This window comes from Panthera tigris, chromosome A1 (genome assembly GCF_018350195.1).
Source record: "Panthera tigris isolate Pti1 chromosome A1, P.tigris_Pti1_mat1.1, whole genome shotgun sequence".
Lineage (NCBI taxonomy): Eukaryota > Metazoa > Chordata > Mammalia > Carnivora > Felidae > Panthera > Panthera tigris.
Window position 1 is genome coordinate 178,040,152 of NC_056660.1, and position 13,176 is coordinate 178,053,327.

At 52.5% G+C, this 13,176-nt stretch overlaps 1 protein-coding gene across 1 annotated transcript; it reads right to left on the bottom strand.

Moving 5' to 3' along the window:
• Window positions 1–5,413: 5,413 nt before the first annotated feature.
• Window positions 5,414–9,380, bottom strand: FOXI1 (forkhead box I1). The gene is made up of 2 exons (XM_007077643.3): window positions 8,522–9,380; window positions 5,414–7,042 (listed from the first exon to the last, which is right to left on the bottom strand). The coding sequence occupies exons 1-2, from the start codon at window positions 9,303–9,305 to the stop codon at window positions 6,483–6,485; spliced, it is 1,344 nt and encodes a 447-aa protein (XP_007077705.2). The 5' UTR covers window positions 9,306–9,380; the 3' UTR covers window positions 5,414–6,482.
• Between the last annotated feature and the right edge of the window lie 3,796 nt (window positions 9,381–13,176).

The window sequence follows — 13,176 nt, forward strand, 5'->3', positions numbered from 1 at the left end:
AGCCTTCAGAACTGTGAGGGAATATGTTTCTGTTGTTTTCATCTGCTCAGTTTGTGGTAATTTGTTATAATAGCTCTTAAAAATGAGTGCAGGTTCTTCTGAGCCACAGAAGGAGTTAGCCAGTTGAATGAAGGCTCGGTGATGTCGTTTAAGTAGGAGGATGTGACTTAGTAATAAAAGCTACTGTTTACTGAGTGATTGCCTGGTGCCTTACCGTCTTATTTCATTTATTTCTCATGGCGACTCTGCAGGGGTGTTAGTATTATTCCCTTTTTACAAGCAAGGAAACTGAGGCTCCAGGAGGAGGTCACACAGATGGTCTGTGTGACTCCAAGACTGTGTGGTTTGCACCCAAGAGGGTTTCCAGGAGCTAGTGCCACAGAGGAGCGTTCTCAGAGACTTCCTGGCCCGGGGCTGTCAACCTCACTAGTAGCATTTGAGGTCAGAACCTTGGGCTGTGCTTCTTGTAGATCTGCAGGAGGGGCCGGGAGCCTTCCTGAAGTTTAAGGTGAGGGGCACACAAATTGCAAATCCCTCTCTCTTGCCCTAGCACCTGGGTTAGGCTGGCCTCTAGCCTTGCTGCTGCCTCCTGCTGACACTGGGGGTGGGTGGTGCATAAGCTGGGAGAGTTGGGTTCTTTTAAAAACGACTTTTGTTGGCTTCATGTCTTTCTTATAATAACAACAAATTACATTTAAGAAATAGAAAATATAGGCAAGGAAGTGCAAGGGGGGGGGGCGGGGGGGGGCAGGGAGACTATAGAGCCAAAGAGAAAAAAAAAAACTTCGATCCATTTCAAGATGGTTATTAACCTGATTAGATTCCTTTCCAAATCCCCTTTCTTCTCCCCTCCTTCTCTCTGTCCCCCTTCCTGTGTTGTTTTCTTTCTTTCTCACTGGCACTCTTGATCTTTTTCTACCCCTTTCTCTGTGTGTGTTTTGCTCCATACATTTAAAAACCCATAGCATATATTTGCATACATAGGGCATGTGGCATACAGTTTTATAACTTGCTCCCATCCCCTCCCCTTTCAGTGCACCGTTTGCACCTTTCCAGGTAGATCTGCAGGATCTGGCTCCTCCCTTTTATCAGCTATGCACGGTCCCGTGATTCTCATGTGCCGCCGCTTATTTACTCGGTTTTTTGTTCACGAACATGCAAAGTATTCCACTGCTTGACTCAGATGAACCTCCCCGACATGGACATACTCGCACATACAACTGCCCGCTCAGCTTCAAAAATAAAATTCCCAGGAGAGAAATTCCTAGGTCAAAAGAGATGCACATGAGACACTTTTATGCACATTCTTCAAATCGTCCCTAAGAAGATCTCTCCGCCTGTCCTCCCGAGAGTGCGGGACGAGGGCACCCGTTCCCTCCCACGTGCAGCACAACAGCTATCACATGGTTAACGTGTGTGTGGTGGACAGGGCAGATCATTCTTGCTTTCTTTCACATTTCTTTAATCATTAAACAGACTGGGTGTCCTTTCCTATGTGCGTTACCTATTTACTTTTCTTCTTGGGTGAAAATAGATTTTCTACTGGCAAGGACTTTATCTCAACTTGTCAGAAATCTTCCCGTGTTCGGGTTGCTAAATTTTTGATGTGTATGCTGTACTACATCCCTCCGTGTGTCCCTTTGATGGTGGCTGTGCCATCCAGACACATGCCATTTGTAAATAGTCAACTTTGTAAGTTGTTCCCTTACAGTTTCTGCCTCAGCTGTCGTGCAAAGCAGGGGCTCTGTCTGTGAACATTCTGGGAGCTCAGGCTCTGCCTGTGCACGTTCTGGGAGCTCAGGTTGTACCCTAAAGCAGGAGGGGCTCTGCTTCCTTCACTGGCTGCATTTCCCTCCTGCGTGCTGAACCACTTGCATTTCCCTCTCTCTTCCCCCTGGCCTTTGCACATATTCTACCTCTGCCTGAGGGGTCATTCCTTCTCTCTTTCCTACTAGGGAAAGAGGAGAAATCCTACTGGGCCTTAAAGACCTTGCCCAAGTGTCATGGACTCCAGTGAGCCTGCCTGATCCCCTGCCCTGTGTTAGGTGCCTCCTCTATGCCATTCTGTTGAAGCACATGCCACAGGGAGCTGTGCTGAGGCATCGCTTGCCTGTCTCTCTGCCAGCCAGCCCACAGGCCCCTTGAGGTTGGGCCCGTGTATTGCTCACTATTAAATCTCCAGACTCCAATGGTCCTCACCACATAGTAGCTGCTCAATAGACATTTGATGAATAAACAAATCCATGAATGAGTTGTAGACCTGCCCAGTGTCAATGTCCTCCAGCCAAAGGCCACCAGGGACACACCTGTGGTTGAATAAGTTGGAGAATTGTGGGCCTCTCAGTGAGAGGGTATTAGAAAGGACTAGGCACTTCAGGAAGGGTGTCAGGAAATGAGGCTTTGCTCTGGCTCAAATGCTACCAGGAGGAGGTGGGGGCAAGCCTAAGATTGGGCATCTCAGTAAATTTTGCCTACAGTGAGGGAAGACCAGACTATGGCTGGAGTTGTAATTGATAAAGAAGCAGTAGCCCCTCGCAGGAGCCAGGATGGGGGACGTTTGGTCATTTTTGTAGCTTGAACACTGTCTATGTTTTGTCTGTGTTCACACACGATTACGGAGGGGGTCGTTTGTGTCTTGATCTGTCTCGGTCACAGAGTGAGTGGCCCTGTCTGATGCTGATGTTCTGAGAAATTGTTCTTGTTCAACAGGAGAACACAAGCCTGGCTGTGAATACCAGGCAGGGTCCCTGGGTTTCTGACCAGCTGCCCACCTGCTCAGTCACCTGTCAGCACCACTACTCCTCCCACCATGGTCTGGCCTCCATCTTTGCCGTTCACCTCATGCTCTTGCCCACCGTCAAGACCTGCTCCTGGACGGGGTTTGATACGGGTGGTGGGAGAAGCATGTTGAAGTGCCAAGAATCCTGGACCACATAGGAAATCAGCACATTTGTGCCCGGACGTGTGTTCTGTTATTAACGGGCAGCATGACGTTGGTCCAGCCCTCTCTCTCTCTGAGTGTTCAGTTTCCTCATCTTTGAAGTGATGGCCTTAGGACCAAACTTCTAATAGGTCCTTTTGTTCCACTCTGAAGGGGACTGAAAAACTTCATTATCCTCTGACAGAGGCATGTAAGTTTTTGTTCCCTGTTGAAATGAATGGCTTCTGACCTCTAGGGACAAGTGTAGGGGTCAAATGTACATGTAAGTGTGTGTGTGTGTGTGTGTGTGTTGAGGGGATGATTTTCTGGCACTTCTAAACCCCACGATGAAGTTGCCCATTCCTAGGGTCACCTTTCAGTTTGGGAACTTGGGAACATGAGTATGGGGAGGGGGGAGCCAAGGGTGGTCCTTTGATTCTTGGCTCTAGTCTCACCTCCTCCATGAAGCCTTCCTCCAACACACAGCAAGCCCTCATCTCAGACCCTTTACTGGTGTTGGTGGCCATGTGGTCAATGGAGAGCCAGACTATAGTGGGAGGATAAATACAACATCCAGCCAGAGCTCTGTGCACAGGGTTGAATGCTTGGTGGATGACCGGTCCTCCTTCATCCATTCCTTCCTTGCCCCTTCTCTCCAGCTCTCGTTTCTTCCCAGAGGACGAGAACCGAAAGAGGGGTAAGAAGCAGCCCGTGTAAGCTGACCAGGATGTCCTCCTCTTGACTTGGGCCTCTTGTGAGTCCTTTCCTGTGAGCTCCCAGCCTGCTACCATGAACTCCCCACGTTCAAGTGTCACAGTCCAGTGGCAAGGTCTTTGTGTTGTCACAGCCCTGCAGACATTCCTTTCACTGCCGTCCCCACTGGATTCCTGGCTGAAGAAGAAGGGAGACTTGAGTGCTGTGGCCTGGATTCTAAACCACCGCCTCCCACCCTGCCAGGCTGGTGTCTCTGGGCCCCTTCCCACCCTGTGCCTTGCTAAGACTGGACCTGTGGCAGGCTTGCTGGGGAAGGGGTGAGGCCTGCAGAGCAAGGTGCCATTATCAATACAGAGGGTGGGGCTGCAGAGTCAGTTGGGGCAAATTTGGTGGCATCTAGTGTGACAGAAAGTCCTGGTCAGGGCTTCAAGACCTGAATTTCAGCTCTGCCTCTGCCCCATCTCCCTGGTGACATTTGTGAAGTCCCTTCTTCCCCCAGCCTCACATTTCCCATCTGTGCAGCGAGGGCACCACCACTGTATCTGCCTCTACCACCAGAAGTCTGGCTCCCTGTGGAAAGGGATATCCCAGGAACGAATCTCAGGGGTCTCTAAGGAGGCCTGCTTTTTCTCTTTGCAGCTTTCCTGATTTTGCTCCCTTGTGACGAGGCTGGGCTTTCAGCACTAGGTGCAGTGGGTTAGAGTTTCAGCCACAGCAGCATTTGAATCCTGGCTGTGATTCCTGGATCAAGTTACAGACTCTCTCCAGGCCTCAGTGTTCTCATCTCTAAAATGGAGATAATACTGTTGGTTTCATTGGATTATTCGAAGGATTAAATGCAATAAAACAAGCCAAGTCCTAACACAGTGCCTGACACATAGTAAACCTTTCATGAGTGCTATTATTATCATCATTGTTATTGTTACTGTTGTTGTTTACCACCTGACCTCTGTCACTCTAGGGAAAGAGAGCCCCTGCCGAAGTCTGAGTGGGCAGCTTGGCATGGCTCGTGCAGGTGGCCAGGGAGCCTGGGTTTGAGCCTTCTGCATGCTTGCCCCAGGCAGAGACTCCAACTAGAAACTTCCAGCTGCCATGGACAGGTCCTTCAGCATGCACTGTGCCAGCAGCCCAGGGAATCGCCAATATACACACACATGGGCTGCTGTGAGCATAAAAGAGCTCCCACCTGCACAGCACTTGGCCAGGTGCCTGCCTAGAGCCCTCAGTGGATCATAGCCAACAGCACTGTTCTCATTGCCACTAAGCATAGCCATGTCCAAGGTGCAGGAGTCAGACGCCCTGGGCAGGGACAGGCTGTGGACTCCAGACAAGTGGTTCAACCATCCTGATCCTCAGTTTTCTCCTTTGTATAATGGGACCAGTAGCACCCCTTTCACAGGGTTACTAGGGGGACTACATAGAGCACAGCTATGAGGGTTGCTTGAGCTGCAAAGACAGTCATGCTCAGTTCCTGTTTTGTGTCCAATATGTATGGCTTCCTTCATGCACTTACCCCATCCCTGCAAGTGCCCCTCTTTTCACTGGGGACATTTGTCCCATCTCCACGTTGGTGGCGAGGAAGATGGAATCCTCAACGCCCATTCTTTCTCTGTCTCCTGGCCCCAAAACCTTCAGCTCCAGGCTGCACTTGGCTCCATGATTAGTCGACCAGCAGCTAAGAGACAGGAAAACTCAAAAGGAAGGGACATGCACAGTGTTTTTTGTTTTTGTTTTTGTTTTAATTAAAAAGAAAATAAGAAAACAAAAACACTTCCCAGGGTATGCTGTGATGACACATCACAGGCGTGTAAATACATATAAAAATGAGAAAAAAGTCCCAGGAGCTGCAGGCATGGACCCCTGTGCAGTGGGCTATAGGTCCCTCCCTTGAGGCTTTGTTTCCTCAGACATTCACCTCTCCCGGGCTATAAAAAAGGAAGCGCTCATTCAGCCTTGTTTCTCTTGGAAGACTCAGCCACTTTCAGCTCACTGGTCCATGACATGAACACAGGAAGCTGGGCTTTACAAGATTTTGTAAGTGGACAGTGCTGGGGTGGGGGGCATGGAGTACATGACTCCTCTCCCTGCCCTGCTCAAGGTCTCTGGGGCTGGGGAAGTGATGTCCCCCTGTGGTGAGAGGTGGGACACACTATCCTTCAGGGGCATGAGCTTGGGCTTTCCTCCTGAATGGCAGCAAAAGAAGTGCCTACAGGTAAGTTGGGAGCCCCAGAACAAGGCCTTGGAGCAAGATGAGATGTGCCTGGGGCCAGGGCTAAATTTTGATGGACAGCCATAGGGCAGTGGATGTGCTTGCCTTATAAGCAGCTGACACACTGACCTGCCTTGACTGTTCAACCAATTGTTCCATTCCTGCCTTTGTTCACCCAAACTCTGGGGGTCATACAGACCCAGACTCAACTCATGACTCTGTCACTTACTAATCTGTACAATCCTGTGAAGTTACTTAGCTTCCTAGAGCCTCAGTATCCTCATCTGTTAAAGGAGGAGATTCATTTGAACCCCACAGGGTAACTGTAAATAGTAAGTGTGATCATGCCTTTAAAGAGCCTAGCATAGCACCTGGCACATAGTAAGTACTCAACAAATGGCTGCCATGATTACTGCTATCAGGAGCACCAGTATTTCCACTGCAAAGTTGGTGAGTGTGTGTGGACGTATGTGAGATAAACAGAAGGTTTACACAATGTTCTAGGGGAAGGATGAATTGCTCTGAGCTTCCTGTGTATGCCTGGGTACTTGAGAGTCTTGGACCACAGCGGTGCTGGCATGGGAGGCCTCAACTGCTTTCCTCCCATGCATGTCCATGTGGTTCAGGAGCTGTTCTGTTCTAAACCTCAGTGCCCTCCCTGGGGTAGAGGACACTGTTTGTGTTGATGCTGTTGTAGAAATGAGGGCTGAACTGGTTGAGGACAGAGCCTCCATAGCCGAGAGCGTTGGTGGGCATGGGGTTGGCCCATTCACCCCCGGCCCCATGGCTGCTGAGGTTGGTGAGTGGGGTGTAGGAGCTGAAGTTCAGCAAGTTCTGCCCCATCTTGTCAGCGGGCTCAGGGCTCAGTCCTGGTGTTGCCACAGGGCGGCTCACCGGGCTCGAACCGCTCACATAGGCTGTCATGGTGGAGAGGAAGTTGTTGAGGCATGGGGTACCCGACGGGGGAGGTGAGGACTGCTTCTCTGGGGAGCTTGTGGTGCCTGGTGACGCACTGTCCAAGATGTCCTGGGCCTCTGCGGTCTTTGGGCTGCCCACCAGGAGGCTGCTGTCTGTTTTCTCCGAGGCCAAGGATCCCGTGCTGGAGGAGACATCTGATTTTCTCTTCCTCTTCCTGCGGAAGTTTCCATTATCGAACATCTTCTCACAGTTGGGATCCAGGGTCCAGTAATTCCCTTTGCCTGGCACAAAAGTGGTAGAGGTTAAGTAGAGAGATGGACAAAATGCTCTGCTCCTGTTTCTGTGTAGCGTCACAAACTAAATATCAAAGAAACACACGCAAAAGGCAGAACAAAAGGCAGGGAGAGAGACACAGAGGAATAGTGTACAGAAAACACAGGGATCTTTAGCTCAGCTCCCTGCTCACAACTGGGCTCTCTGGGAGCACAGAGGTGTGAGCCATGAAAGTGCTTACAATGTGGGCCTCTGGGAGACGTTCAGGGGCTGGGGGAATGGAAAGGGAGGGGTTCCTTCCATTGCTGACGTGGAGAAAACTAAGGAAACACTTCAGGGCTCCCTGAAAGTTTTGGGCATGGAGTCCAAGGGTGGACTTGAGTCCTGGCTTTGCTCTTAAGTGGCAGAGGGACTTCAGGCAAGCCTCAGTTTCCTAGTCTGAAACGTGGGTCGGTTGTACCAGTCCCTTCTTCCTCAGGCTGACTGTGAGAAAGGGCTGATGCTAGACGTGTAGCTGGGCTGCATCACCATGAGGTGCTGTCCAGAGGTAAGGCCTGAGCTCAGCCTGCGGGTGAGGCCAGTCATTGGATTGGACACTTGCCTTCCCCTGGGGCCCCAATAGTTCTACCCTTGCTAGGCTCGAAGTGGGCGAAGGTGGGGGCTCTGAGTCATGCCCTGGCTTCCTGTGGGGGAAAAAGAATGGACTTCAATTCTGGGAAATGCATAGCTGAGTTTTTAACGGCCCTGTATGGCCATTCTGTATGGCCCTGAATTTTAGAAAGTCATCATTAAAAAGGAAAAGTTCACAGTCTTTGGTGGTAGAGAGACCTCCACTCAGCTTCAGGTTCCATGGCTATCCCTCCATTCTGTGTCACCTTAGGCAGGATGCCTCTAAGTGTCAGTCTCCTTATCTGTACAATGGGTTTAATAAGAGCTATCCTGCAGGGTTGCATTAAAGAAGGTTATGCACGGCAGGCAGCACAATGTGGCCCATGCTTATTTAACAAAGTTAGATCTTCTCCCAGAAGGCTGGGGGTGCACCTGGGCTTGGCCTAGTCCAACTCACCCCAAGGACTTTCTATGAGCTGAAGGCTGGGGACTCAGATTAATCATAACAGTTCCTATAGTCTACTGGGTGCTTGTTAGCACCAAAATCCTTGCATACATTATCTCATGACCCCCATCACAGGCCTGGAAAGGAGCCACTGTTACCTTCCCTATTTTGCAGGTGGGGAAACTGAGGCTCAGGGACCTAAAATGCTGGATGTCTCTGGCTGGTCCGTGGTCTAGCCAAGGTCAAAACCCAAATCTGCCCCCTGGGCTCTCCCAGTCTCCTTCACTGACAACCCTGAGCCCCCTGTCTTGGGGGGACACAGCCATATCAGAACTGTCTAGAATGGGGTGCTGGTTTGGAATGACATGAACCTTCCCTGGGGGTGTCGGAGGCTTGCCCCACCCACTCCACACTGCGCCCGCAGCCCCCTTACCTGGGTCATCCTCATCGCGGGGCACCTTCTTGAAGCAGTCGTTGAGAGACAGGTTGTGGCGGATGGAATTCTGCCAGCCGGCCTTGCTTTTGTTGTAGAAGGGGAAGTTGTCGGCCACGTACTGGTAGATCTGGCTGAGGGTGAGCCGCTTGTCGGGCGCCCCGTGGATGGCCATGGCAATGAGAGCCGAGTAGGAATAGGGGGGCCGCACCAGCTTCATCAGCTCCTCCTGCGAGGGGATGGGCAGCCAGCCCAGGTCGCCGCCCCCCAGCCCAGACATGCCTGGCAGCAGCTGCCTCTGCACACCATAGGCCTGGGGCAGGAAGGGGCTGGTGTTGGTGCCTGACAGGTAAGGTGGCGGAGTCATGGCCGGTCCATTGAGCCAGAGGTAGGGGTTGGGGGTGGCCCCGTACTCGCCGCCCCCCTCGAAGGAGGGGGGCCGCTGAGGGCTGGGCACGCCCTGTGGATGGAAGAAGTTCTCATAGTAAAGGCTCATCTCGGGGGGCTCCTGGCCGATGCTGGGGAACTGGGGGCTGCAGCGAGGTGGGGAGGGCGCCGGGAGGTCGAAGGAGCTCATGCTGGGGCTGGGCTGGGCCGGAGCCACCTGCCTGGCACCTGCACAGGGGAGCTGTCCCTGACAGGTGCTCTGCTGGCCCAGCCTCCCACTTATACCCCTGCAGGCTTGGCCTGTGGGCCCCACCCAGGGGCGGCCACCTGCTGCAGACCCGCCCCTCCTCCAACAGCTCTGAGAGCAAAGGGGAGGGGGCCTCCCGGCCAGGCCCATTGCGCGTGCTCAGACCGGTGCTGTAGCTGATGTCTGCAGTGTCCAAGGTGCCCCTCTTCCTTCTCTCTCTTCCCAGTTCCCCTCGCTCCCTTATCTCTCTCCTTTCTCCTCCTCACCTGGTTCGCCTAGTTTCTCCTTCATTCTGTCTCTCTTCCCGTTTTCTCCTCACTTGTCTCTCCCCTTTCCTCCCCTTCTTTCATTCTTAATGTCCTCTATGCATCTCCTTCTCTCCTTCCCTCCTTGCTGCCAAATTCTTTACCTTCTCTTCCTCCCCCTTCTCCGGATTCTGTCTTTTCAAAGCACTGTTCTGGACACCTCTCCTTCCCTTCCTTCTTTCTCTCTCTGAGTTTGTTTCTATCTCTTTCTACTTCTCTGTCCCCTCTTGCTCACCTCCTGTGTGTTTCTGCTTCTCTCAGCTCTCTTTCACTCCTGTCTCTGTCTCTCAGTTCCTGTGTGTCGCTTTCCCTGTCCCCTGTCCCCTCTTCTTGCCCACCCTGACCCCTCATTCTCCGCCCCCTCACTCAGACTGGGTGAGGCACTTTACGGGAAGCCACATCTTTGGGTCTTCTGAAGGGAAGACACACTTTCTGGAGTTTCAGGAAAGAGCCTGGCCTTGGAGAATCAGAAGAGCAGAAAGGAGCCTGGCCAGAGAGGGCAGCTGGTCGGCTGTAGGCGCCCTGTGTGCACCCAAACACACCACCCAGGGCAGGCAGGCTGACAGGGCTTGTGGACAGGCCTGGGGATTGTCCCGGAGGAACAGCAGGGCCCATCAAGACAGTGACCAAAGGAAGAGACTGTGAATGGGCTTCTGGGGAAGATGAGAGAGAACTTGCACTCTGCAAGTTTCTTTCTGCCTGCAGGGGCCAAGCAGGCCCCCGGGCCACTATCTGATCAAAGGCCTTTCATGTTTCAGATTGCAGGCCCCCCCCCCCCCCCCCCCGAGAGCTGAGGCCTGGAGGAGAGCCCTCCACCCCTCAACTCACCATTCTCCTCACACCATCTCTGCCTCAGGCTCTCGAAGCGGGAGTCCAGCTCTCCCTGCTTCTCCGTGTTACGGTCAGTCCCTCTCCTCCCTGGGCTTCGTTCTCCTCCTGGAGCTTAGAGATGGGTTGCCCCAGCCCTCCTTCATCCCAGGCAGGCTCTCAGCTTGAGGGGAGGGGAGTGGGCCCCTTCTCAGAGGGTAGGCAGCTGTCCCTGAGCAGGCTTTGGTACAGCCTGAGTACTTCTCTCTTGGATCAGCAGATTGGAAGAAAGTTCCAGTCCACTTTCTCTTGTCACCACCTCCCTCCTGCCCTCCTACCTTCCTTCTCCCCATTCAACTTTGTCTCACTCCTCCAGACCCCATGTGCCTGAGGGGGAAGAAGGAGGTCACTTCCTGTGTTAGCTGGAGGGGCTGCCTCTCAGGGAATCCCCCCTTCCCCGGCTGTCTGCTCTCCTTTACAGCTGTGTCAGGAGACTGACGTGTGGGAAACCTGAGGGCCATGGAATGCATCTCGTTTGCAGCATATTAGTGCTCGGAGGATGAGTTCAGGTAACTGGATGGGAGGGGTCCTCCCAGGTCCTGAGAAACCACCTGTCCCCACTAGGGAACAGTGGATGAAGTGACTCCAAAAGGGCCTGTCTGCCCAGGTTAGGCATGGGGTAAGCATACTGTACCTTCTCTCAGAAGAGTAAAGCAAAGGAGGCCCCATCTTTGTTTCAAGTTTCTCTGCTGGGCCTGGCTTGCTGGTGGGGGGGGGGGGACATGACTCTTTAAGAAACAGTCACATTAGAGACCACCAATACAGACCCCAGGTCTGATGGTATAGCTAACTGTACAGCCAGACCCTGCCATCTACAGCTCACAGTCACAGCACCCCAAGTCATGTGACAAGTTCACAGTCAAGCTGGTCAGGAGCCCTTCTCCTAACCCCTTCGTCCACCTTTTGCCTATTGCTGGGGTCTCCTTCTGGAGAGTCATTTTTTTTTTTTTATTCTTTTTATTACATTTTTTTTAATGTTTATTTATTTTTGAGAGAGAGAAAGACAGACAGAACTTGAATGGGGGAGGGGCAGAGAGAGAAAGACAGAATCCAAAGCAGGCTCCAGGCTCTGAGCTGTCAGCACAGAGCCTGGTGTGGGGCTCGAACTCACAAATCATGAGATCATGACCTGAGCCAAAGTTGGACGCCCAACCAACTGAGCCACCTAGGCGCTCCCCCCCCAATTTTTTTTAATGTTTATTTATTTTTTTGGGAGAGAGAGACAGCAGAGGAGGGAGGGGCAGAGAAAGACAGGGAGACACAGAATCTGAAGGAGGCTCCAGGCTCTGAGCTGTCAGCACAGAGCCCGACGTGGGGTTCAAACTCACAAGTCACGAGATCATGACCTGAGCCAAGATCAGACATTTAACCGACTGAGCCACCCAGGCACCCCCTGTAGAGGCACTTTTTTGAGGAAGCTCCCCCAAGCCTCCCTGTTGCCCCTGGGCCTTGGTTCTTTCCACTGGAGATCAGAGAAGCCTGGCCTGTCTTAGAAGTCCTGGCCTCATGTGCAGCCAACAGTCCTGAGTCCTGTGGCTGCAGCTCACAGCCTCTCATGTCCTCCCTCACCTGGCCACAGGATCAGGCCGTCAGGTCAGGGGTGCCCAGAGCTTCCCAGAGGCCCTTATCCCTGATTTTCATGAGCATTGCTGTGGTCTTTGGGGTAGGTGACAGGAGCTGGCTGTTCCTATCCCCAGGGGAGGTTTGGGAGTTACAGCCCAGATGCCCCCTGACGAGTCCTGGAGCCTCTGGGAAAGGTATCAGATGTCTCTATAAATGAGGGTCATTTTGTGGAGAAAATTATTTCAGGCTCTTGAATTTCCCACGAGTGGAAATCCTAACCTGAGAAACTTGAAGGAAATAAACAAAACGTTGGGCAGGTGTGGTCCTAGGGCAGCTTAGGGAGTGCTGAGGCTGAACTTTTCCTTCCAGAGGGAGGTCTCTGTGAATGAGAATGACCCCGAATTATGATATCTGGGATGGAGCAATAGAACATCAAAAACTCTGGGCTCTGGGCTTCTGTGGAGCTGGCTTCCAATCCCTGTGTTGCTATTGGTAGTTGTGTGATCTTAGCCACATTTCTTATCTTACGAGGCCTCGCTTTGCTTACTGTTAAATGGAGCTGCACATCAAAACTGTCTCGTGGAGATTATACAGGAAAAAGTGATGTGATATGTATAAACTGTAGAGCCCGAGATCTGGCAACTCCTGGACGACAGGTGTTGCCAGGGAGGTGGCTCTGGGCAGGAGGCCTGGTGTCGTCTCCTCCAGCCCAGGTTTCACCATTGGCTCTCACCTTGGGAAAATCTTGCCATTTGGGGTGACGCCTGGGGAAAGAAGGAAGGCCTGCCGCTGTCCTAGAGTATGTGCCCAGCACACAGCTGTGTGCACTGCTGGGCCCAGAAGCCCAAGGAAGCTCAAGGCCTACAGAAAGGGTGAATGTGCACAGGCCCCATCTAGACCATGGCTGGCCAGGGCCTCTATCCCTGGCCTTAACTTTTGGAGGGGTGGAGGAGTGTGTGAGGAAACAGGCAGGCGGTGGGGGGTGATGAATAACCAGAGACAGAGGAGGCGAGTGAGGTGTGATCTGGCCAGTGCCGCATTGCAAGGCAGTGCAGGGGGCAGACAGACTTTCGAGCCAAACTTTCTGCATCTCAATGCTAATGGCTTCTTCTTCTCCTCCTTCTCCTTCTCCTTCTCCTTCTCCTTCTCCTTCTCCTTCTCCTTCTCCTTCTCCTTCTCCTTGTTTATTTATTCTGAGAGAGAGAACGCGCCAGCAGGGGACAGGGCAGAGAGAGAGAGGGAGAGAGAGAATCCCAAGCAGCCTCCTCACTGTCAGCGCAGAGCCC